We start from the raw sequence: 25,359 nt of genomic DNA, 5'->3' as shown, positions 1-25,359 counted from the left end.
AGATTGCTTTTTATAACAGACTATCACTGCACTTGAGGAGGAGGGGAAGAGAAAAATCCACTCTGCAAATATCACTCCAGGAACTAGGCACCTAATTTTCACGTCTGGCAGTGTTAAACATAGTAATTCCTACACCTTCTTGTTAAGTTTAAAAGGCAGTTACTTTTTCTCATTAGTGAACTGCTTTGACAATAAATACCCATCTGTGAAATCAGCAGAATGACAGTCTAATGAGAAAGCAGGAACTACACAAAATCTGTCATCCCGTAATCAAAAATTGCAGTATCAACAGTCATAGAATTTAAAAAAAAAAAGAACGTAACTTGAAATATATATGGCTTTCAGTAAAATAAATGAGAAAATGATTAGCACGTTTTAAGAGCATCTATGTCCATATACCTGTGTTTTAAGAAAGGATAAAAGCATGAGGGGAAAAAACAAACCTTAGCATCAACACTTTTTGTTTTGTCTGGACACCAAATGTAACAGTGTATTACATAACAGCATGATTCATTCCAATCTTGTTTTTTTATAGCACAAAAAATGATAATCACATGCAATTCTCTGATAGACTAGGCAAGAACTATTTTTTTAATCTCTAGTCTATCCTTAGGTATAATTCTGGGTGCTGAACTATCACAAACTACTCTCAGAAAGCAACATTTGTAATTACAGAGGTCAGAGCTAGTATGAACAACCTTAAAAACAAAGTGCAGTTTCATAAATGGAAAATTATCTTCCTTAGTCTTAAGTAGCACAGCACTGAGCATGTAGCAAAAATGCCAGCAACTGCAACACCAAATAAGAACTATTTTTAACAGATGTGAGTTGGTATAAGAAAAGGTTCTAGGGAGAGCTATTCAGTACATGTACTTGGGTCTCCTGAAAATATTCTACTTTCTACAAAGTATTTGCCAGTTCTATCTTTTAAAAATATTTACCTTAAATCAGTATAAAAATTTTCTTTAAAAAACCTAAGAATTTCTTTCAACCTAGCAAAACTGAAATTCATTCTAGAACTGTTTTCTTTAGAATATTGTCACCAAATCTATTATAAACACAAAATTATCTCTCCTTACCATAGTCTGTGACTGATTTGGGAGCACGCTGTTCTGCTTCTGCATTCCGTTTCTTATTCTTGGACTTCCAAGCATGATACACCTTTAGCCTTCTGTGAAACTCCTCTCTGCAAGCCGCCAACAGTTCAATATCTGTCTCAAAAATGAGGAAGGGATGAGTGGGAAAAATCAGAAAAATTATTTATGAAATGCTTTTCTATCTTTATAGGTAAATAATTTTAGAACACGTTGTAACACTAGTATGTTATAACATAATATAATAAACATAAAATTTCACCGCTGAACTGCAGCTGAAAAGAAGAAAATCAGCAATGTGACTGCTCAGATCTAGGTTCTTTTTCCACTTTATTAACTATATTTTAATTTTGCTGAATTTCATGATACTAAGAGACTGAATGATTGCAAGGCTTTTTCATTAGGCACCTAACAGTATCCAAACTGGCTTCACTAGGGATGAACATACATTAGCACCATGTATTACTGCACCGCCTATTCAGCTGAAAACATTGCTCCAGTCTTGCATATGTAAAAACAATAGAGAGAGAGTTAGCATTTGGAGCTAACTTTGGGTTTTAAATACAAATAGAGAAAATGGGTTTGTTTCCAATCTCTACATCCAGGGAAAAATTCTGAGTTATCTTAAATCAGAAATTAACCAACTGCTTTCAATCTGATTGCTTTTCAATCAGAAGCAGGAAGAAACACTAATATTTAATAAAAGAATCATTCTTACCTGTTTCTGTCTTCCTAACATTGGGGGAAAAGTAATTAATGTCACAACTGTGAGCTTCCCAAATGAAGTTACACACTTTGAAAATTAAAGAATAATCTGAACATCTAAGACAGAAAATATTTTACGCTGTGCTTTACATGACATACTTGCTGTTTTCTGATTTGGTGATAGCAAAAAAATTCTTACAACACACAAATTCTAGGTAAAGCACAGTAACTATTACTCCCTTTGTAGAAATGTATAGAAGTGAGACAATTTAATCAAGAAATTATAACATGCATCTTATGGCCCAAGCAGTTCAACGTCGTAAGTATATAATCAGTAAAGGAGGTAACAAAGGGAATTCTGTTTCCTCAATACAAATAAAGCTTAGTTTGCTGTTCTCTTCTGACAGAACTTTTTAAAATTAATTTGACATTCATTCAAGCCTGAATAAGTTCATAAGCAAGTTTTTATCTTCGTCATAGGAAAAAAGTAACACTTTTCATACAACCACAACTTTACTTCTTTCTCAAATCAGAAAAAAAAAACCCCAACTTACCACAGGAGGTATTGATTGTATCGCGGAGCTCTGCATATTTCCACTTACTGAGATCATGCTTCCTAGTACCAGCAGCAGCTTTCGTGGCTTGAACTGAAGGACCCCTACAATTATTAAAAAATAATATATATTTTTTCAAGTACAAAACAGGAATTATTACAAGAGGAGGAACGGATCCCACAATCAACACTGCAGCAGCACACTTATTACAATGAAAAACAGCAGCACAGGAACTGAATTCAAAAGCAAAGTACCGTATCATTTTCAAGATGCTGAATTGATTAAGAAAAAGTGAAAGCATCATTTCTGTCCAAAATCATATAATAATCTGATCAGTTGCCTAGGATTCACAGGAATTGTCATTAATAGTTAGTGCTTATGGGTGAAAAGACACGTATTCTATTTATTTGTATCTCACCCCATGCTGATGTACATTTTTCTTGGTACCAGTCAAGATACAGAATACAGACAAGAAAGCATGGCCATACACATCTTTAATTGCAACGGAAAAACAGAGGAGGAAAAAATATTTCTGAAGTAGGCAAGGAGAAGGGAGAAAAGGCATTTCCTCTGCTGTTTAAAACTGGCTTAGGACAAAATCCTTGTTCCAAGACTAGAGAAAACATTCCATGCCTTTGACAAAAGTCTAATTTGAGAGAAGAAATCAAATTAATTCTATATTAATTGTATAGTAGTTGCCTGAGAACAGCAATTCTTATTCGTCGGCGAGGGGTGATCATTAAGAGATAACGAAAAAAAGACCACTCTTAGAAGAAAGGCTGAGCAGTATAAAAAAAGACTCATCCAGAAACAGTGTTTTTCGAAGGCAAAAGGTATTCATCATGTAGGTAGTATGCAATGAAGTCAACAGCAAATGCAAGTGAGAAATTATTACTAAAATCTCCATCACCTTTAACAGTACATATAAGGTTATCTATGTAACAAACAAATATTGCATGCATATGCATAAAGATAAACCTGAAAAAAATACTCCCCCTCCCATTAAAATGGCATGGATAAGGAGTGGAAGAAGTCTCCCTTAGGAACAGCAAACTTCCCATGGATTATTTGGATATAAACTAAGTTCAAAACACTCCAACACTCAGTGACAATCAGAAGACTTTTTAAGCACTAAAGAATTCAAGAACAGACACATGATTTTATCAACCTCTGCTAATGCCCACAACTGAGAATATGAGGCAAACAATTATCTTTCAGGATCTGAGACTATTTGTTCAGAAGAAACTAGATCTTTAAAGGGTAGCAAATACTTGATGCAACATGTCACATCAAAAATTAAGAAGAGAGAAAAACAGAAGAAACCAGGACTTTTCAGTGAAGATCTGTTTTGGCAGCAGTATCTTTGTGGGACTGTTACATTATTACAGTATTTATAATCCTGTTAGTATTATTTTAAAGTTTATTTTTCCATAAAGGTCTCATGTGGGACTATGAAGCTTGATGTTGTTTATTTTTCCTTTTTACTTAACAGGTTATAAATACATTTTCTGGGAAAAAATTCTCTACATAAATATAGCAGTTCTGAAAACAGAGATAACAAATGCAATTTATTTTTAAGTTTCATGGAACAAAACAATCTGTTTCACCAAATGTTCTTCCTAACAGCAACTGAACCACCTCTTCAAATATAATTAGAACTACAGAATCATACTGTTTATTGCAGCAGCACCTTAATTATGCCTACTCATACTACTGTTCTGAGTCAACACACAGCTTCCAGTTACGGTATGTGAGAAGTCTGACACAATGTTACCTCTGTGACTTGTGATCATGGCTAAGGGATAGGAACTTTTCCTCATCCTTAGCACTACTCCTAAGTGTAAAAACAAATCATTAGATAGACAGCCCCCTTCAAAATATGTATTTTAAATGTTTTGTTATCATTGGCATACCTGTAGGACATTAAAGGATTGCTGCTAAACGTAATTTCCGCTGCCTGGTGTCTAACCTTCTTGAACCCAATTTGACAAATCCTAAGGATTTTCCTTATTTAGCAACACTACCCACCACTCTAAGAGTTTGCTACATAATTTAGAGCAGCAGAACTAGGCTGTAAGATCTCTGGTTAAACTAGTAATCTTTAAGAATGCTAATCCAATTGAACGGCTTAGCCTTTCCATTACCGTACTACTCCGCACTCTGCAGATCACTCTTTTGTTTTCTACATGACTTTAAGCGTAACGGCCTGGCAGTAAGAGAAGCATCACACTTGACAACCAGTCTTCACCGCTCATTCTAATAAAGTTATGTATCATAAACAGCATTTTCAGACTTAAGAAAAATCAGTCTCAAGTCAAGAGTTTCTAATATATGAAAAGTGAAAAAAATATAGTTAAGCAAACATGGAGTAGGAAGTGCTGCATTTTTAATTCAATCAAAACACAGAGCCTCTGATTTTGCCCCAAAGTTTTGTGATTTTTTTTTGCACCTTAACAACTTGCTATTGTCATTGGAACTATGTCAATATATGCAATACAATTTAGCCATCTAATATCACATGCTAACTTAATTCCACACATTGTTTACTCCTATTCTTAAAATGCCACTGCAAGAAACAAATTTCATTAACAGCTGTGTTCCCAATTACCAATGCTAAAACTAGAAAAACCATCAATCATGTGAGACAGATCATCTTCAGATTATATATACACAACATAGTGGCTTGTTTAACAACAGACTCACTTTTTAAAACTCTAAACAATTTCGCTTCTTATGTAAGTTTCAGAAAACGAACGTCAAAAGATTATTTTTGTCCTCAAGTTGCACAAAACATTTCTTAAATACTCACTAATATGGAGGACAACATAACAATTTCTTCCAACAGAGAATGAGTATTCTGACACAAACTACCACGAGACTGTTGCAGTAGAATTGTATTCAGATCTAAACCTGCATTCTCCTTTCCTCCTGCATTGAGCATAAAACCTTGCATGAGCATTCATGAAATCTCAGAAGGGGACTTTGTTTAGATGTCTTAAGAGGGGTTTTAATATGCCTTTAACATTGCAATTTTCAAAACTGCTTTTATTTGAAGGAAATTTTAAATGGAATTTTTTCTTATTAAAAGCACTAACAGTTACATTAACATTAACTAACTTCATTAACTCTGTCTTGAATCTGGAGAAATCCTCCTTTGAAAGATGTGGAGCCTAGTTTTCTATTATCATTATAAGGAAGGTGAAAAGAGAAGAAAGCTGGAGGAACATTATCAAAATTACAGAAAATACCAGGATATATGAACTATTATTTTTTTTTAATATATATAATCAGTTGAAATACCAGAAAGGTAATTGTTGAAAAAAGGTGTCGATAAAGGAAATTTATCTGAAAGAAGTAATTTACTTATCTCCTTAGCACTTAAAAAACCCCAGATTCCATGATTTTTCATTCCATTATAATTCAACCCATTTAATCTGTGATTTCTTTTTACAAAATGACTGATTAATTTGGTATTGTCTTGTCACCTACCTAGACAATATTTCTGACATTTCTGTGGCCATTTGTTCCCTATAAGAAAATTGATAAATAAGCGTAAACGAAACGTATTAATATAAAGACAGTCTTTATAACTGTGACAGTCTCTTGCCAACCAAACTGAAGCTAGTTCAAGTGCACAAAACAATTATTTTAAATAATTTCCATTCTAATATGTATATATACAGTCCTGATTCTGTAAAGAGCAATAAATCACACAAGGCAGTGAAAAATGGATGGTGTGTGAAAAAAATTTACACTAATTATGTAATCATCTTTAAATAGATATTATTAGGTATATTAGATTATTAACTTGTTTATTAGATATAAGCAAAGTAGTGGATATAATTCATTACAACCTGATTTAAAGTTTACAGATGCACACATTAAGATTATTATGTGGTATTAGTAAATAAGAGGACAATATCAATTTCCTTTGAATTAATTAGTGTTACTTTTTTTTTTTATTAGAGCATTCAAATGGAAAAAAATGCCATACGCGGTCATTTGCAGCTTTGTTCCATTGGCTCTGCAAATAGAAGATATTTATGTTAGATAGATTACTTCCTAGCTACCTTTCTAATAATTTGAAGTGGGAAAAGATGGGTCACAGTAGTTACTGCTCTCTCACATCTTATTTATTATCTTATGATTTCTTTTTTTTTAACTGAGAAACAGGATTATACAGACCTTTTTTCTTCATCTTTCGCATTCAATTGTGTTATATCATTTTAAAAAGTTAAATTAATCTGTAAAAAAATGTACAAGTAAAAACGTCCTCCACTCTTTCTCTCCCCTACCCCATCTTTCAAAATCAAAGATTTTGAGACATGCTACTGGTATATTTTATGCCTGCATAAGCGTATCACAAGAATTAACGGCAATCTTCATATAGCTGCTCTGGGAACTAGACAGATAGCTTCTTCACGCAAGCTGTGAAAAGACACTGAGTCTAACTGCCATACTGAAGACCCACGTGCACACGCATGTAACACTGAATATGCTACAAATAAGAACTTATTTGGATTGTTCCAACGCAACGCACAGATATACTCACAACACCTTCACTGAGGTTAGCTTATTTTGGTGCTATACGCTATCCTATGTGTTTCAATAAGACACATAAATTAAAAATATTGCACAGTTGAAAACAGATATCTATTATTTAACTAATGTTTTACTCAAGTGCTAAGCAGTTCTGTTAATTTACCCCTAGGTCCGTAAATCCTTTATTACACATGCTTTCAAGTTGTGGACAAGCAATAAAACTGGGTGAAGCTAGGAGAGGTCGAGCATATCCAGCACAGAATAAGCACATAAAAATGCTCGATTACTGCCAGAACAAATAACCTTTCTTCTTTGACAGAAGCCAGCGAGTATATTTCTCAAAGAAACTACTAATACTTATGAACCTTTGAATATCTGTGAAAACTAATGGTGAATACAGCAAGTTATCGAGGAGAAATGCAGTAACAGTGAAGGCTACTCATTTTCAAATATGACAACACCTAAGTATCACATTTTCCTTAAAAATGAGCAAAATACAAGAGTCCCTTCAAAGTGGCACACAAAAATCACCTTGTTCTTACTATTTTCACGTGACAGGTAGTATAGCACAATGGAAAATACCCTTTTATTCATGCCAACGTGTAAGCATGAAATGATGTTACAAAATTGTATGAAAACACTGTAGAGCCGATACACTGCATGAATTCAGTATGGACTGATAAATGCTTTATCTCACTACAGCAAAATTTAACAGAAAAGGGAAATATATGTACACAAAAGTCGCATAAATTTCAGTGTATCATATGGTAATATGCAAGTCTTGAATCCAGAATATGGCAGAATGTAACTTCCTTAGACTTTAGTAAAATTGGTATCAGTTAAAATAAGTCCTGAGAATTTATGTTTAAATTCTATTTATGCTTAAATTATTAGATTACATGTTGTGTTCAAACCAATAAATAGTCTTCATTTCAGAGAAGAATTCCCACAGTTTCTACCTTTAAGGTGATTGCTGCAGTTACGTGGAAATATACCCTTAGATTTCAGTAGAAGATGCTGGGGTCTGGGAAAGGTTTTGGTCTGTTTTCAAACAAACCAAAATAAAATCAAATCAATGGTGAAAATAAAAGAATTTTCTTCAATTTTTGGACATGCTTAAAACTCTCTGAAGTAGACTGCAGAAACAGAATGAAAAAAAATTGCTAATGAGCTAAAAAGAAATTTCATTTAAGAAAAAAAAAATCTTTCTACTACTTTTTCCTAGATTTATATATTATTTTGTTCAAGAAAGCATTTACATAGCTACGTTAATTTGTTCACACCATTCTGCACTTTCCAATCATTCAGAAAAGAGTCTTCATTCCTACCACTAGCTACACAGCGGAGAGAAGCTGGAAGTCATAACTATCAGGATGGGTAGTTCGTTGTCCATTCTGGGACTACAGAAGGAAGACAAATACCAGGATCACCCATGAGTAGTAGGAAACACTGTGGAGATTAGAGCTTCACTGACAGAAAAGTTACTGACTTCTCTGAGCCTCCCTTCTTTCATATTTAGAAGTTTGCCGGGCTGCAACACTAGAACGACTTTAGGTTTACCATCAAAGTATCGCACCAAAATCCACACAAGGAAAGCATGAAAATCTCCAGAATGCTGTCTGTGAAGCACTTGGACATCCAAGTGAGCATGTTAAAGTCTTATCTGAGGTAAAATCACAGTAATTTTAGTGAAAGTGTCCAAAAATCAGTATCGTACATGAAAAAAAAATTACCTAGATATCTCACATTGGTATACACTTACTAAAAAAAAAGTATACATCTAGATAAAATTACAGTAGCAAAGAGAACGTATCTAGGAGCTTGAAACTCCATGGAAACGCTTCACAGGTCCCTTTATGCAATTTGACCAATAAGCGCCATTTTTACTGGAATTTCCAAGTCGCCTCTAAGGCATCACCCTTTGCACAGGAAAAGCTCTTGCTTTGCAGGCAGCGTGGACCTGTGTACCGAAAGCCAAGCACTTCTTGTGACACATCAAAAAGTTCAAATAAAACAAAACGTTTAAGACAACATTTAATTTTCAAATTCATCTACATTAAATAAATTCGTTCCACTTCAAAAAAACTTACCAGTCAGGACACAGAAATAACTGCTATTTCTGCATTTAAAGAAGGATTCTTGTTAAAAACCAAACCCACACATAAATTCACACTATACTACAGGAATTTTCAAGTACCAAAAAGGGTGTATTTTATTGCTACTTACCACTGAAGAAATTCCATTCACTACTTTAAATGAGTCCGAAAAATCATAATTTAAACGGGTTGCCATCCTTGTGCCAGAACTCAAAAAAGAGTAAGGGAACCGCAGTCATATTCACAAGCACCTACTAAGTTACTGATGTAGCAAGACGCAAAATGGAGAAAGTCTTTAAGCAAAAGCAGTCTATTTCTAACAAATTTCACAAGTTAATTTGAAAAATATTGCAGCACACTGACTTAACAGATCCATTGGACTAATAGAAAAAGACATAAAACCAACAAGAGTGTAGTCTTCCCAAAGGGATCAGGATAGGAAGATGACACACACAAAAGAAGAGAAATTTTACTACTTAACCACATACCTGCGCAGTCCTAAATCAAGCTGAGCCTCATCACTGATGAGTTCTGCCTCACTCTGGGCAATTCTCATTGCAAGTTCACGATCACGACGTTCCTGTTCAAGCACTGCCTGGTGCTGGGTTTCCTCTTCTCGTTCTCTAGCTAGCTGAGCCTCAATTTCAGCCTGTTTTATAAAAACACACCTTTAACTTTATGCAATCAAAACCAAAATGCTCCATAATAAAAATTATTAGTAAAATATGCCAAGTAGTATATTTATAGCTTTCTAAACATGCAAAATTTACAGAACTGAAAGAGTAATAGCATTAGTTTGACCCAAGAAAATCAAAACAGCTACAGATGGCATCTTGGTTGTCATATAGTTTATCAAATCATTATTGTCCACCACTTGTATTACCTTTTCAAATTGAAGTGCTAATCGATTATTCCTTATTTAAAAACACGACATCTTTGTTAGCTATTATGAAAATTAGACTTCAAAAGTTTTTAGAATCATTAAAACTCAGATGATACAGAGCAATATGATTACTCCTCCACAGCACTAACACAATACTCCCTTGATATTCTGCACTTGGCATTATAGGACTTTGTAATAGGCATTGATTTGCATATAAGTCCGTGGTTCATTTACAAAAGGGATCAAGACAAACACTGGAATCCTCCGTGGACCTGAATCCAATTGAATTTAAGCAAATGGTAAAATTCCAACGTACTGCAATGCAGAAGCAATCCAGATACACTGCCTCTGCAGAGCAAAACTATGATACAAGTTTACCATCTTTATTTAATAAAAGGTCTTGCACACACAGTAAAATGCGACCATCCAATTCATACTTCTGAAAGTCATACACACCAAGTCGTAGCAGTGCCCTTCTTGGTGCCCAAAAGTCAAAGGAGACAACATCACTTCCCACTCATCATCGTGAATTTGCACCACTAAATCAGTGCAATAACACCAGTGACTTTACCCTATGAATCCCACCTTAGATTAGCTGATAGTAACAACCACCAGGAGAGAGAATAAGCAATTAACTGTATGCAGAAGAAACAAACACCCTGCTGGATTAGGTATCTGCTTTGTATCCAAACTCAGTGTTTCAAAGTAAAAGTGTAAATTACATTCTGCATTGCAGATATCCACATATCAGAAACAAAAAAACATGAATAAAGACAATCCCTAGAGATGCTCGAGTGCTGGCAGACCAAGTTTTTAAACCTTCTGGCAACAGGCCATCTCACTTCCTCAGTGGACAAAATTTAATCCATTTAAACCACCCCTGAATGGAAACTTATCCTATGACTTTCTCACAAAACACTAGGCATACCTGCAATGATCTCCAAGCAATAATTTAGAGACTAGACAAATTACTCTTTTTATATTTAACTTCATCAAGCTGGTAGCGCTTATTAAATACAGTAACAAAGGAAAGATTAATTTGTCATCAAAGTTAAGCTGTAATTTCTTTGTTAGTTCCAGTGTCTTGGTTATTAAAAACAAAGGTGTGGTGATAGAAAAGAGTATGCAGAAGTAAGAAAGGTAAGCAGTGCTAGGCTAACTCCAGGGATAACAAGATATAGGTGAAAAATTCTGCTTCTGATTAATCGTGGACAGGGCTTAAAAGGGTCTATAAACACCAGTGACCCCAGCCCTGCACTTGCTACAACTACCCCTACAGAGAAGCTTTTTCTCTCTGAGACTGCCCAGGCAACCTTCAGGACAACAGGAAAACAAGGGTATAGGGACCAAACACACCTCAGAGTGAGAGTTCATGATGGGTTCACAGTAAGAAGTGTCAGGACTCAAGGGGGAGGGGTGGAGGAGCAGGGTTTGAACTGCATATATTTATTCTACATGAATGTATTCAAAGGGGCTACTAGATACTAGTCCTGTATGCTCTCTTTATTACCAATATTCTGAAAGTGTTTACAGTTAAGCTGTTATATGACACAGCCTAAGTCCTGATGTGACTTCTAGTAAGAGAGTGACAAACTTGCCTGACATGGAACATCTGCAAAAACTTCAAAGGTTAAACTAGGATTCTCCAGCATTGTGTATTTTTAACTTTAAAAAAAACTTTAAAACCCCTTTAAAAATAAATGCACCTCTACTAAGAAGACCTGAACTTGCATGTGGACTAGAAGTAGGTGATCTGTCTTCTGATGCCCTAATCATGGTTTTCACCTTACATTTACTACAAAAACAACACTGCTGAATGACTCTCAGACACACATTTATAAAATGAAGCTGTTAGACTCGGTGGAGAACCTAAGCTGTGAAAAAGATTTAAAAAAAAACCCAAAACACAAAAACAAAACCCACACATAGCTAAAACACTAACCTGAATACGCTTTTCTTCCTCTTCCCTCTTTTTCCTCTCTTCTTCTTCCTGTTTTCTCTTTGCTTCAATCTCAGATTTCCTATTACAAGAGGAGGAAACAAAAACGTTATGATGATGCCAAGCGAACAAGAGACAGGAAAGCATCTTCTATAAAACCGAATGGTAATCCGTAAGTCAGTACAGTCCAGATGACAGGACACTACATGTAAAGTCAAGAAACTTTCCAAGTCCATCTGTATTTCCAGCTGCACCATATCATTTCTTCCATACTCTATTCTGACTACACTTACCTTTATAAAACACTGGGAAAGGAAATGTTTTAACACTGCAGAGCACACCAGGACTACAATCCAAGTGACTCTCCTTAAGCATAGGAGTATTAAAAATGACCTCATTGAAGTGCCTTTCCTATTTTCTTCTCATTTTATAACCAGCAACTTTTTCAAGACTCACAGACGTCTTTCCTCTTCTTCTTTCCTTCGTTGTTGTTCTTCCTCTTCACGTCTCTTTCTTTCTTTTTCCATCTCCTCCTGGATGCGTCGTAGCCTCTCTGCTTCCTCTTCCTGCTGTTTCTTCTTCTGCAGTGCACTCAGAAGCTGCTCTGAGCTTCTAACTAGAGCATCATATTCTTTCTGTATCTGTTCCCTAGTCATTATAGTGGTCTGCAAAATGAAATAATAAGAGGGGATTATATTCTTTTACATTTGTACTTCACTTTTTAAAAATGTATATTGAAAAAATATTAAGTGAAATGAGATCATTGAGCAGTATAATTAAATTACGTATACACTTCAAGGTAAGAGAGCTTGAGCACATCCTTCCCTTCCTTCCTAAAATCCTGGGGATCCATTACTCTTCTCTCTCATGTAAAACCATACAAAGTAACCTCCGTTCTATCACTGAAATTAAACATGACTTCTCTTTAAAACATGCCTTCATTTTTTAAACCTTGCAGTTTTAAGCAACAGAAATTAATTCTTAACGTGCTAAGATGAATACTAAGGGCCTCCTATGTGCATTTTGTGTCGTGTTCTTGGCTTCTTATAGTGGTTATTTACAGCTCTTCCCTTTCTGTCATAGCACAGAATAGTTTCTCTTACTGTGTGTGCTAGCACTCAGAAAAAGTACTGAATCATGCTGTGACTTAACTTTTTAAAAAAGGTATTAGTAGCAGATAACAGGTTGAAAATACCGAAAAAAATATTGGCTTTGCTACATATGTTTTCAAACCTCATTGACTGCTACAATTTCCTTTCGTTTTAAAATTCACATTGATGTATACCAATAAAACTGCAGGTGTTTGCAGACCGCTGCTGAGTGTATATCATTACGATAGTCACATTATCTTATTTTTATGGAAAAGAGAACTCTAAACTGACAGGTTAACTCTATCATCTTTTCCACCCTGACTTTAAATATAAAAGTCTTAATACAGAACACCAAGAAAGCTATAGTATTGCATGAAACAAAAATTCCACGCATCGAATTTTTTCTAACACTAATAAATTCCGGTGTGCTCCCATTTTGTCTGTATGCTTCTGTAGTAAGAAACTGAGAACTATAGACCCCTTGCATAATCAGCAAGCTGAATCTCTTTACTACCAAGTCTGAAAAAAACCTCATAACTGGAATATGTATCTCTTCACTCTGTGAAAAACGCTTGTACGTTTCAGTCCTTATTAATTTAAAACATTGCTAATATGCACTATTCCAATAATAAAAGCAACAAAGAAATTGTTAACAACACTTGTCTCACAATATCAACATACGTTTTTGCTTTAAATTCTCCAGTGTCAATTTTGAAACACAGATAATACCAAAGTCTAGACATATGCACCCAGTTTCAGGATTCACTTCGGTTACATTCACAAATAGTTTTAAACAGGATTTACCCAGTGCCTCTGAAAATTAAGACCTCTATATTAAAATGTCTTTTCTATTAAGAAAAATACATTTGCCTTCTACTTTAGATTATTTTTTTTAAAAGATTCCACTAGTACGAAACCATTTCTCTGATTATTATCATACCTTAATTTTGGTCATCAAAGCATCAATAGAATACTCCAGCTCCTTCACCTGCTTGCTTGTCTCCGCCTTCCCCTCCTTCAGAGCACTTACTACTTCATTAAATCTATCAAGTCTCTTCTTCAGCGTGCGCACTTTTATCAGACCATCAATGCTGTGAAGGTAAGACAGTTTGTTTGGATCTTGAGATGTTTTTACAAGGTGATATTTTTAAAGCTACCACTAATCACTCACATTAAAGAGGTAGATATGGAAGGCAAGTTATGCCTTCTGATAAAACTCACTCTCTTCTTTTGAAATTTAAACACTATCACATGAAGTAACTAAACAATGGAGCCTTTTGCAAACAATAATTAAAACTGATTAGCAGACAGTGACTCAAAATGGAAAAATGTATTTTTATTTTGAGAATTAATGTGGGTTTTGTTTTTTTAAATAACAAATCATTAGTATCCACTGGAGGATTTTGACTGGAGTCAATAAAGGTTGAGTTGTGCCACTTACTCCAAGAGCAGTATCAGGACTGAATCAGATAAAAATTAACTACACAGAACAGAACACAGTCATTAGACCTCATAGAGGGGGGGGGGGAAAAAAAAGTCCAGGGAAAAGAAGAGCCCAGGAAAACTTGGAGCTTTTTAAGGAACCAATTCTGAAGGCCACACATACAAGATACAACTCTGCAGAGACAGTCTTCCTAAGAAGAAATCACTGAACCAGGATTCAGAAAAACACCACACAAACAGTAGAAATCAAATCATTAAAGATATGTACAGAACAGCTTAAAAATACAGGGACATGGTCAGAAATGTCAAGGTAAAAAATGAAACAGGGTATTTTATCTATATTTTTATATATATTTAAAGTACATATTTATAAAAAAAAAATACAAGGATGTAAAAGAAAACATTTTATAAGAACCCCACTATTAAAGAACATATTGTTAAATCTCTATCAAAGAACAAAAAAGGTGTCAGCAGAGCTGATGGTTTTTCCACCAGTATTCCATGCAGTCAGATTAAAGCTAATGGAATTATTTAATTTCAAGAAGAGACAAGACATACAGAACACAATTATTTTTAAGATAAAAAAAGAAAGGGGGCCTATAAAGGAAGGTGTGAATGAGTAAAGGACAAAAATGAATGAGCTTACATTTCATCTAGAGAGACTTAACTAAGGATTTCTAATAAGCAGGCTATCACTGAAGGATTTTTGGAACAAAAAGCTAAACAAATATCTCTTAGGAAAAGGTTCAGATTTAGTCTATTCATCCTTGGGAAAAAGAGGAGGAACATGGCACTTCTCAGTCTCTTTCTGTCATACTTAGCATCATTCTATGACTTCAGATTTATTTAGTTAAGCATCGTAAATCTCCTCTTTACATTCACAAGAAAATATTATTAAAAATCCATTTTCTTCAACCAAGGAATATCCTCTTACCGTGGTTTGTGCTTTCTCTTGCAAAGCCACATACGAATAGTCTTTTGTATTTTAATGCAGGCACTGGCTCGATATTTTATCTTATTTTTCACTGTAAACACACAGAAGATACTGAGTCTCAATAGTTTATACAATTTAACACAACTCCTATATTACCCACACTTAACGGCTCCAAACTGTATGCAGACTACATGTGCTTGAGAGCTAGGTCTATACCAGAACCACAACACTTAAGACACAGCAGACAACAGAATTCACAATATTGAGCCAGGCATAGAGGGCTCCCACCCAAACGAGGAAGAATTAAGTGTGTGCACACTCGCACGCGTGCACCACCACGCCCTCCAGATTCACAGACCTCAGTCAGCAACCTCAGTGAAGAGTCACTGGAAATGCTCAGCTGGAAGTCTAAGACCTGAGCTGAAGGGTCATCAAGTAGACAACATCTGCTAGAGATAATAAAGTGGCTGCAACTTTGCTGAGCATTTCTCTGCAATACTGAAACAAAAAAAACCACAAAACAAAGCCTCCAGCTGTTCTTCTAATACAGTCTTCATTCAAAGACTCAAATGATTGGGACCAGGAGGCACGTTAGAATAACATCAAGGCACAGGCGCAAGCATGCGCGCCGAGTAGTTCGAAAGTGCAAGAGTAAATACAGTTTTTACCTATTTGCTCGAGGAAGCATAGACACCTAAGGACACCTTTAGTCATCAGCTGAGCACACGGTTTATGAACACAATGATACTTAACTACTGGACTTAGATTATCACAAAGATGCACTCTACCTTTTGTGCATCTATTTCAGCTTTATTCTGGGGATAAAATTAGCTTCTAATTTCCAATAAAAAAACTAAGAAGAAAGTAAGGCATATGAAACTAGCATATTATTTCCCTGAGTTTCTACTTTTTGGACACAGTGACAGACTTTGTATCTTATCCTTCTGAAAAATAGACTAAATGGCATAAATTTCTAGGTCAAAAACATGACTTTAGTGTTACACTTTCTGATGTCTGAAACCTATATAATAAGAACCCACAAATTCTATTTGCCCCAGTATAAACAGCAACAAATAGCACCTGATCAGTATGGGATGTAGATGTCACAACTGTGCTGACCCAAATGCATAGCCATAAAGGCATGAGGCCTTCATGCTTTTCTTCCCCATCTTAATGTATACTTTCCACCCTCTGTGTTATTATAAATCCCTGACATCCTTCATCAGACCTTTCCCCATCTCCCAGACACCTTTACTGAAGCACCCCACAAGCATCACTCTCTGTTCCACACTGCCTCATTCCTGCTCTACATCGTAAACTGGGCAGGACAAGCACTTAGCAACTGCTTATCAACAGTGATAGGCACTTATTTGCTGTTCAGCAGGAATTGCTGCAGTGGAGATGTTTGCCCCCTAATTCATGTCAGCGCTTTCAAACACACAGTTTCTGTCTGGAGATAACAACCTCTGTGCTGGCACTTCCCAGAACTCCATGACTCCATGTTGTCAGCTGAGGGTGGAACTACTGTTCTTTCCTGCTGACGTGGAAGTCTCTCCCCAACAAGACCTGTGATAGCTAGTTATTTCTGTGCAAGTGTTTATCCAGGCCTCAGTAAGCACCCAAGCAGACTGGACAGAGGATACTGGTGGTGGGCGTATGTCCCACTTTTAAAAACCTCTGCTTTAAGCCCCCCTGTATGCACCTAACATAAAGCATTAAAAAAACCCCTCACCTACCTTGAAAGCAATTACTCAGACTTTAGTATGTAACCATCTATATATGTCCTTAGCCACATTTCAAGGTGATAGTAATTGCTTTGCTCTATTTTTAACAAACATTTCATAGAACATAAAATACGTACATTTAATCACTGAGAGAGAACACCATTGAACTTTTTTCCAACGACTGCAGATAAGCCAGCGATTCACTCGTTTAACTAGCTCTGCTAAGTGATCCGGATCAGACTTCATTATCTGATCAAACTCTGCAAACTAAATAAAAAAAAAAAAAAAGTTTTACAATAGGAGAACAGAGAGTGTTAGACATTATAATTTAAAAGCATGTTGAGTAAAGGTAAAATATTTTTAATGTAGACTGTATGACATCATTGTATCAGCTTTCAGTTAATTCAAGTGAACAGGTATGTCTGGCATCACTCTATTCTTTAAAGACAACAGAAATGACTACTCTGATTTTTTGCTTGTTTAATTGATGTGCAACACAGCATTTTGAATAATCCAACCATTTATTAATCACTAAAAATATTTATTGCCAAAAGCTCCTCTACATCCTGAACACTTACTCTGGCCTTCTACAACTTCAAGACACCTCTAGTTCTGTATCTGGGGAATAAATAAAGCCCTGAAAGCACTTCTCAAATTTTAACCTTTGTATAAGAGTCCAACTAAAGGCAGCCTTTTCTGAAAATCCTGCACTTAAACTTTTCGGTAATTATGACAATAAGAACATTCTTCTGGGACTACAGTAATTTTCCTTTCTAGTTACAACAGCTCCCTACTTCATCTCCTTTCTCTGCATACCAGCAGCACAGTGCTCAGAATTATGGAAAAAGATTTCAGCTATAGATTTTACTAGAAAATATTTTTCCTTTGCTCTGACTTGCTCTTTTTAATAGTCAACATACATCTTAAGTGACTGGTAGAACATCTGGGAATACAACCATTGCATTAGGAATACAGCAGCATTAGCAACAAGACTATGAAGCCGATTATATCAGTACTAATATTGATTTTTTTTCATAGAAAATGAACAGTATTTACAAAAAAAACCCAGCAACCTTACTTAAGCTGTCCACACTTAGCAATGTGTTGAACAATGTTGAGGTTCGTTCCAACAGAAATTATTCTAAGATTCACGTTTATGAACTGCAAGAGAAACATTACCTTGCCGGGTCTAAAAAACACTTTGGTTAGCCCAAATTTGTAATCATTTTCATTCAGTCCCAAGGCTTTAAACAGTGCCTGAAACACAGAAAACACTTAGGATTATATTCTGCCTCCAAGAAAAAAAAAAAACCTACCCACACCAAACAAACCAAAATCAAAGTTCAAAAACCACAAAAAGAAACCCCCACAATACTACTTCTGTCCTGGATGATACAGAAGAATTAATTTCTTTCTTACCTTGCAAAAGAGCCTAGGATCCAGTCGAGCCAATTTTTCAGGCAAGTATTTCTTGTACATATTATACAGTTCATGAAACGAAGCTCGCGAAGGGAAACCACCTTGCATCAAATCCAGAACAGACACCATTCCTAGATTCATAGAAACACATGCACAAAAGTTGGTATCAGTAAAATGCAAATGAAGGAGTGATTTTTGTGATAACCAGCAGTTCATGACACAAGCCTCAAAGACTGTCCTGGTTTCAGCTGTTGAACAATGAGCTGTGGTACAGCTGCAGCGTCAAATACATACACAGTGCTACAACATTTAGTGTACTTCCAGTACTAGTTATAAGCTGCAAAGATGTGATTTTCATGTCCCAAATAGTGTTACTACATTTTGGCTGCAACTAGGACATCAGTAAAGTACAGAAAGAAAATCAGTAAAAGGTTTAAATTACTTCAAGCAGCACAGGGCATGCCAGCTTCTGCCTGCTGCTTTACATAACCCTATCAACAGATTTTGCATATAGGTTTTTAAGATAGACCTTAACTTACGGTTGCCATCTTTAAACTTAACCCTTTGCATATTTGCTTTCAACGGAAATTTGATTTGTTTATACTAAGTCTGTCTTTTTCAAAAAATATTTTATAGCATTACATTTTGCTTTTTCAACATTACATACTGTAACTTTGTTTTACTAAATTAAGCTTCATTTACTGTTGCTAAAGTAAGCACATATGGAAAAGTGAGCTTGTAAGACTACTGTAAAATATTGCAATTGTTGTTCTGGACTGAACTGCAGCCCTATTAATACTGTAGGCAACACAAAGTGATGGCATTCACCTCCAGGTCAGGAGATCTAAATTTATGTACAAATACATGGCTACATAGCTTCTTACATCTGCACCTTAAGTCTGAACTCTCATTATAATCAATGGAAAAACAACTGATGGAATTTACATCAGCTCTTCTTGGGAAGAAGAGACCCTACGGCTATTCAGATGAATTATTTGCAGGGTTCTATTGACTAAAACGAGAGCTAAGTTACTAAGGATCTAAATAACTGTTCATAAGGCATAAATAAGCTACTTTCTAGAAAGCAACATTTCAAGCAAAGAAATATTGCTTCCATCTCACATATTTCAAACTCAGGTCAATCTGTAATGCCCAAAGTAATAAACAGAAGGAAAGATATCAGAGGCATATATTACCTGAACACTGAAGCTGAGAGAGGATCTGTCCTCCTTCAAAATGGTGATTTGTCATCTTTAAATTAGGTTTGATACAGCGAATAAAGCTAGACCCCTATTACCAAAACAAGAAGTTAGCAGAATCTACACATTTTTAAACCTTCTGAAATGACAATCATTTAGGAATTGGGGGGGGGGGATACAAAAGAATAGTATTCTAAAAGAGAATGCTGACGTCCTTTTGCTCTCATATACCGTTTTTGCACTCTAACCTTAGTCTTGATGGAACTGATCTCAGTGCTCAAGCTATTAACTAGATTCTCAACTTTTGAGTTTTCACTCAACTGTTCTTAACACCAGTACAATCTAATTATGATTTAGCAGTCTGGATTCTACTACCTTCATTATCTTCTACCATCACATCACCTAAATGCCCCAGTCCTCAAGAGTCCACATTAGTGAACACGCTACCAGCCTCCTAACATTGGAATCATGCCAGATGAACTGGGCCTTCATTTCTTCTAACTTTTACTTTTTACAGTTTCTTTTGGCTCACAGCTTCACTCTTCCATCCTGCATCTTGACCCAGTCTGCTTCTCTCTTATCAACACGTGTGGTATCTCTACAATTTCAACCACTGCTTTCATTTCACATACATTAAGGATGATATTTTTGCAACACACCATCCAATTATTCAGATTTTCCTGTAACAGGTGGCTGCTAATGATAACCTACCTTATATACTAAAACAAAATTGGGACTGAGAAAATATTATATTACTACTGGTTTGCAGCATCTTCTCTCTTTTTCCATCTCACAGCTGAGAGTAAGTGAGCACCTGCCAAGGGTGCTCTGTAATAACGATACAACATCAGTCATGGGTTAGCTAAACTCGGAGTACAGCAAGCCTGGCCACGTATTTTTTCCGTGGACTGGGTCTCAGTTCTGGAGTGTTCTGTGTGAAAGAGATCATCTTACTATCACGCCATCCTCATGAGTACAGTAAAATCTTAATGTCAGCTACACTCCAGCACCTGTCCCATTTGTTTCCCATGTTTTTTCCCCCCCTTCTTTTTTTGACAGAGCATAACCTCATATCAGAACTGGTTAGAACATGTGGTCAAGAGAAACAAGAATGTGTTCCTACAAGTTCAAAAAAAACCAAACCAAACCAAAACAAAAAAGGGTATGTTGAACTACATGGAGAATTCCACAAAGTATCAATTTCCATCAGCTAAATTATCAAATACTCATTAGGGGAATCAGATTCTTTGACCTACTGTGCATTCACAGCCTATCACAAAAGCAAAACAAAACATTTTGTTTTTAACGGCTGTTAAAATGAATCTGGAAACAGAAATTAATAATAAATTACACTCTGCCTTACATCTAAATAACATCTCTAAATCTGCAGATTAGTCATCAGTGATAACCAGCGAATGGAGGGAAGTAACAAAAAAGGACAATGCAGCCCAGACAGATTTCATCACCTGCACAGCAAGACATTTCAAAAGTGCCATATAACTGCAAACTCTAAAGCAATTATTTATCACATTTATTGCGAGCCCTATTGTTGAGATAATCGATTATGACTTATGTCAGAAAATTATGAACCTGCATCTGTATATATACTTACAGTACTGTGAAGCTTCTCAAGAAGCAAATTTAACTGAGTCTGTAAAAGAAAACAGATCTTTCAAGAGTCTTACAACTTTGACAACTACAGAAATATACACACAGAATAGTGGAATAGCATTACTGCATGCACGTTCATTGTTAGTAAGTCAGGCAGAATTGATACATCAAACGTTCACAAATTTTAACAAACAAAATCATGCAAGTGTGCATGAATGGTCCTGAGGAAATTGCTTGTGTTTAATTGTACAACAATACTGTATGGACTAGTTACTTACTACAACACAGTTATCAAAATAAAGTGCAAGCCCACTTGGGAAAAGAAAGGAAATAATCGCTATGTAATAAAATTATAAAGAAGAAAATGAGGCTAATCAGCCAGAATTAAAAAAAAAAATACACTGAAGATTTGTGAATGCCCAAATTTAATCTATAACAAGTATATATTTGTATGTTAAATAATTAACACAGAAAACACATACACTCAGAGTTTTCTTGGTTGTTTTGAAGCTAAGTCAACATTTCAGTGAATGAATTGCATAATCTATTTTTAATTCCAGACTGCCAAATTTTTAATTCTCTGTTGATGACAGAGTACAATTTTTAAATCACATTTACTGAGGCTGGATTTAAACATACTGTGATGAGAAAGGACCACAGTCCTATGATTATTTGGGGTCAAGTCTACAGGATCACCAGAGACTTAAGGCTATCAGCAACCATTTATAGTTGCTATTGAATGCAATTGGTAGGGACTTAAAATATTACAGAACCTCATCAGAAAAAGTTTTACTTTACAGATGTGTTTGTTTTACCATATAGATTACGGCTGTGCCAGCCTTTCTAGTTTACTAGCAAGCATTAAGTACATAGACTGAAGTAAGACAAAATTCTGTATGTCCTAACATATTTCTCATTTTCTGTACTGGAACCAAAACTGAAAGGATCTAACTTTTGACTAAATTTTTTTTTAACCAGATCTTTCAATTACCTTAAATCCAAGCAACCAGATTTGCATCGGCATCACCTACAGCTGCAAGTCATCCTTCCAGGAGATGAAATTGGTTTGGGGTTTTTTTGACTTACCATGGATATGGTTAGAAAGAGAGGAGTGTCACAAGAGGCATGACAAACACTAATAACCTCCTGCGCAGTTCTCACACATAGTCTTTATATCTACTTGAATATAATCTTCATGATTTTTAAGTTAGAAATGCTTAATTTTGGAGAGGACAGCCTAATTTCCATCAATAAAATACATTTCTACTAGAGGAAAAATATCCCTTCCTTATACTCTGTGATTTGACAATAAGCCAGAGCCATTCTCAGGTAAGTTCCACTACTACCCTTCGAATCATGTTGATTTAATCCACCATTACTGTATTAAGGTAAAGTTATCCCAAAGATTCTTGAGTAGATCTGATGAACTAATTAATCATTATTTCCTCAACTGGTTTATGTGAATTAATTTTAATTACTTATAAGGAAGGGATGTGTGAAAGATTTCATAAAAAGAAGTCCTCGTGACATCGTCTAATAATTCACATAGAAGAATTCAAGACTGACATACATACTGACTGATTCTTATTCTTAAAGAGATGAAATTTCTGCTAAGATAATAAAACTTATTTTGTTGTCATCTGAAGTGAAATTTTCAAGGCTATTAGTGTTCATCAGCAGCACATGTTGTGTCTGGGAAGGTAGCACTAAATGAATTACTGGAAGTAACACATACATTCAAAATGCCATGAAACTTGAGAACATTGAAAGAATTATAGACTGATGGGCCAGATCCAAAGAGGACTTCAGTCATGTTCTAGGTGCAGAGGTGAACACCAAAGTCACAAAGGCAATCCAAAAATTTCCCCACTCAATTGCTTCCTTAACTTAAAAAATGCCTCCCTTTTTACTTCAGCCCTCCTTGGACAATAGTATCATTCACATGTCCACATCTACTGGATGTGGGGTGCTAAATCCAAGAGGAACTGAGAAACCAGATGGAATAAAGCGGAAATTATCTCAGAGATCTCATAGTTGGCTTCATTTTGAAAATGCAGTTATAAAAAACAATGGATCCTAGCTTTACCTACAACATAATCACAGTTGCAGGGCTTGCTCAGGAAATGGCTTTTCTGTACGTAATTCCATTTTTTCAGTCTGCCTTCTGATCATGCATTTTTTATTAAACCAATTACTGCAGTTTAATTCCACAACCATCATTTAATACAAAGGAGGAGGAAATAATCATCAGAGCAAAACTCAAGAGAGCAGGCTGACCAATTCCTAGTTAAATACCAAAACCACTACCTTGCAAGTCAGGCTCTGTCGCCTACTCTTCCTGGACTCATCAAAATTTAATTTCTGGCTACATAACAACCCATCTCCAGGAGAATCCCCTATGTCAGAATGACCAATAACTTAGCACTATGGGAAATACAGTAGACATAAAACACTGAATACAGTATAGATCTGAAGCAGAATACTGCTGCTACACAAAAAGCAAGTGCTGCTGCCATATTCTTCCCATTCTTCAGCCCCTGCATTTTTAGAGAACAGTTCTAAACACGGCCACAAGATACAATTATGCAAGAAGGAATTTATCTTGGAGTTCTGATTCAGCACTTAACCTTGACATGGAGCAGAAATGCGGAAACACTATTCTGCTACTGGTAGTGCCCCACTCTACAAGAAAGGTTTTGGACTAAGACACCTGCTTTCCCCACGGACTGCATAAGGAGTCGAGCTAGGTAAGCTAGCATACCAAAAATGTTGCAGCACGTGACTTGAAGGCATACAAATCCTTCATTGGATCTGGCCCAGATGTGTTGAGAAGAGCTCTTGCTGAAATTGCAGCAGCTCTACCAACAGTAAATCCATAAGATTGAAAAATTTACCTGCAGCCCATGGTTGTGCCTGCTTTTCATCCCTTAATTCCCCTACAGTTCTCTTTCTAGCCATGCTGAGCTAGAATAGTCCAGCTAAAATAAAACTGCTGAATGAGAAAAGGATGCAGAAAACATTTGGAGAAGACAAGGTTTGAAGGTCAGCTTTACAACAAGCAGAAGAAAGGAGAAAATGAGGAGAAGCATCAGATTCAGGTATTCAGGAAGGAAACATTCAGCACAATGAACATCTTTCTGTGAAAGCCATGACTATCTTTATAATTTAGAGAGGAAAAACAGTGGTTAGGTTAGGTATTGAATTTTGAGAATGGCAAACCATAGCCAATTGATACATCTCCTAGAATACACAATTAAGACAGGATGGAAGAACACCTTTTGTCACATTTAGAACCCCTTAAACCCCACAGAATTAAAATTTAGATCTCAAGACTTTAAACCTTTTGAATAAAGACTTCCATGTGGCTTTGCAAAATTCTGACTTAAAAAATACTGTATAATCGCTGTAAGGACTATTATGAAACATCTTTCTAACAGAAACACATAGCATATAGCGTGAACATACTGGTTTCGTATAATTCAACAGAAAAAACATCTATTTAACAAAATTTTCTTCGTATGAGTCTCAAGTTGCCATTAGTTCTCCCAACCTTAGGTTCTACTTATTTCAGGTAACATAAAAGTGGCATACATTACAAGAAGGTAAGATTCTTTGCTATATTATGTTACCTTGAATTTGTTTCCCACACTGATGAAACTAAGTTTCCCAGCTTTTTGTTTGGGATCCTTGTTGTTGTTAGTGTTAGATTCAAATAGCTGTCGAACAAACTTGTCCTTGGATTCACATATAAGAGATTCAAGGGACATGTGCAAAGCATCATTGTTTTTTTCCACAAATTGCATCTGAAAAGAGAACCCACGAAATAATGGCACATTTGTTTCACTGCCCCAGTTACTGAAGTCTTAAAAAAAAAGACAGAAAACAAAATTATATACTTAACTAAAAAATCAGCAAGAATATGTGGAGTAAATATGCAGACATTATTTCAAATGACTTTTCAACTGGATACACAAAACACTAATGACAGAGAGAAAAGATATGCTTAAATTTGAAGGATGTTGTTGGAAACATGAAACCCAGGGTAAGGTTTAGTGCTTTTTAAGAGATCAGCTGTGTTTTTGTCAATGATTATCCTTCTTGTTTCCACTTCCAGCACTCAGCACA

At 35.6% G+C, this 25,359-nt stretch overlaps 1 protein-coding gene across 6 annotated transcripts in view; it reads right to left on the bottom strand.

The window, feature by feature from the left end:
* Positions 1-25,359, bottom strand: part of MYO6 (myosin VI) — a gene marked incomplete at its 3' end in the record, with an annotated part of 80,179 nt that overhangs the window by 6,259 nt on the left and 48,561 nt on the right. For 3 of the 6 annotated variants that reach the window (XM_081998314.1, XM_081998315.1, XM_081998319.1), the window contains 15 exons: positions 24,864-25,037; positions 21,236-21,274; positions 19,621-19,714; positions 18,425-18,555; positions 18,185-18,262; positions 17,143-17,272; positions 15,282-15,372; positions 13,845-13,995; positions 12,270-12,478; positions 11,817-11,895; positions 9,480-9,640; positions 6,348-6,377; positions 5,843-5,881; positions 2,354-2,457; positions 1,080-1,211 (listed from right to left, as the gene is read on the bottom strand). In XM_081998314.1, the coding sequence (XP_081854440.1) occupies positions 1,080-1,211; positions 2,354-2,457; positions 5,843-5,881; positions 6,348-6,377; positions 9,480-9,640; positions 11,817-11,895; positions 12,270-12,478; positions 13,845-13,995; positions 15,282-15,372; positions 17,143-17,272; positions 18,185-18,262; positions 18,425-18,555; positions 19,621-19,714; positions 21,236-21,274; positions 24,864-25,037 (1,642 nt within the window). The remainder of the gene's footprint in view (positions 1-1,079; positions 1,212-2,353; positions 2,458-5,842; positions 5,882-6,347; positions 6,378-9,479; positions 9,641-11,816; positions 11,896-12,269; positions 12,479-13,844; positions 13,996-15,281; positions 15,373-17,142; positions 17,273-18,184; positions 18,263-18,424; positions 18,556-19,620; positions 19,715-21,235; positions 21,275-24,863; positions 25,038-25,359) is intronic. The other 3 variants (XM_081998316.1, XM_081998318.1, XM_081998317.1) reach the window with 1 other exon arrangement.

The sequence above is a fragment of the Phaethon aethereus genome, assembly GCF_964289735.1.
Source record: "Phaethon aethereus genome assembly, chromosome: 3".
In the NCBI taxonomy this organism is placed as follows: domain Eukaryota; kingdom Metazoa; phylum Chordata; class Aves; order Phaethontiformes; family Phaethontidae; genus Phaethon; species Phaethon aethereus.
The sequence above is the reverse complement of the archived record's forward strand: the minus strand, read 5'-3'. Positions and strand labels throughout refer to the sequence as shown.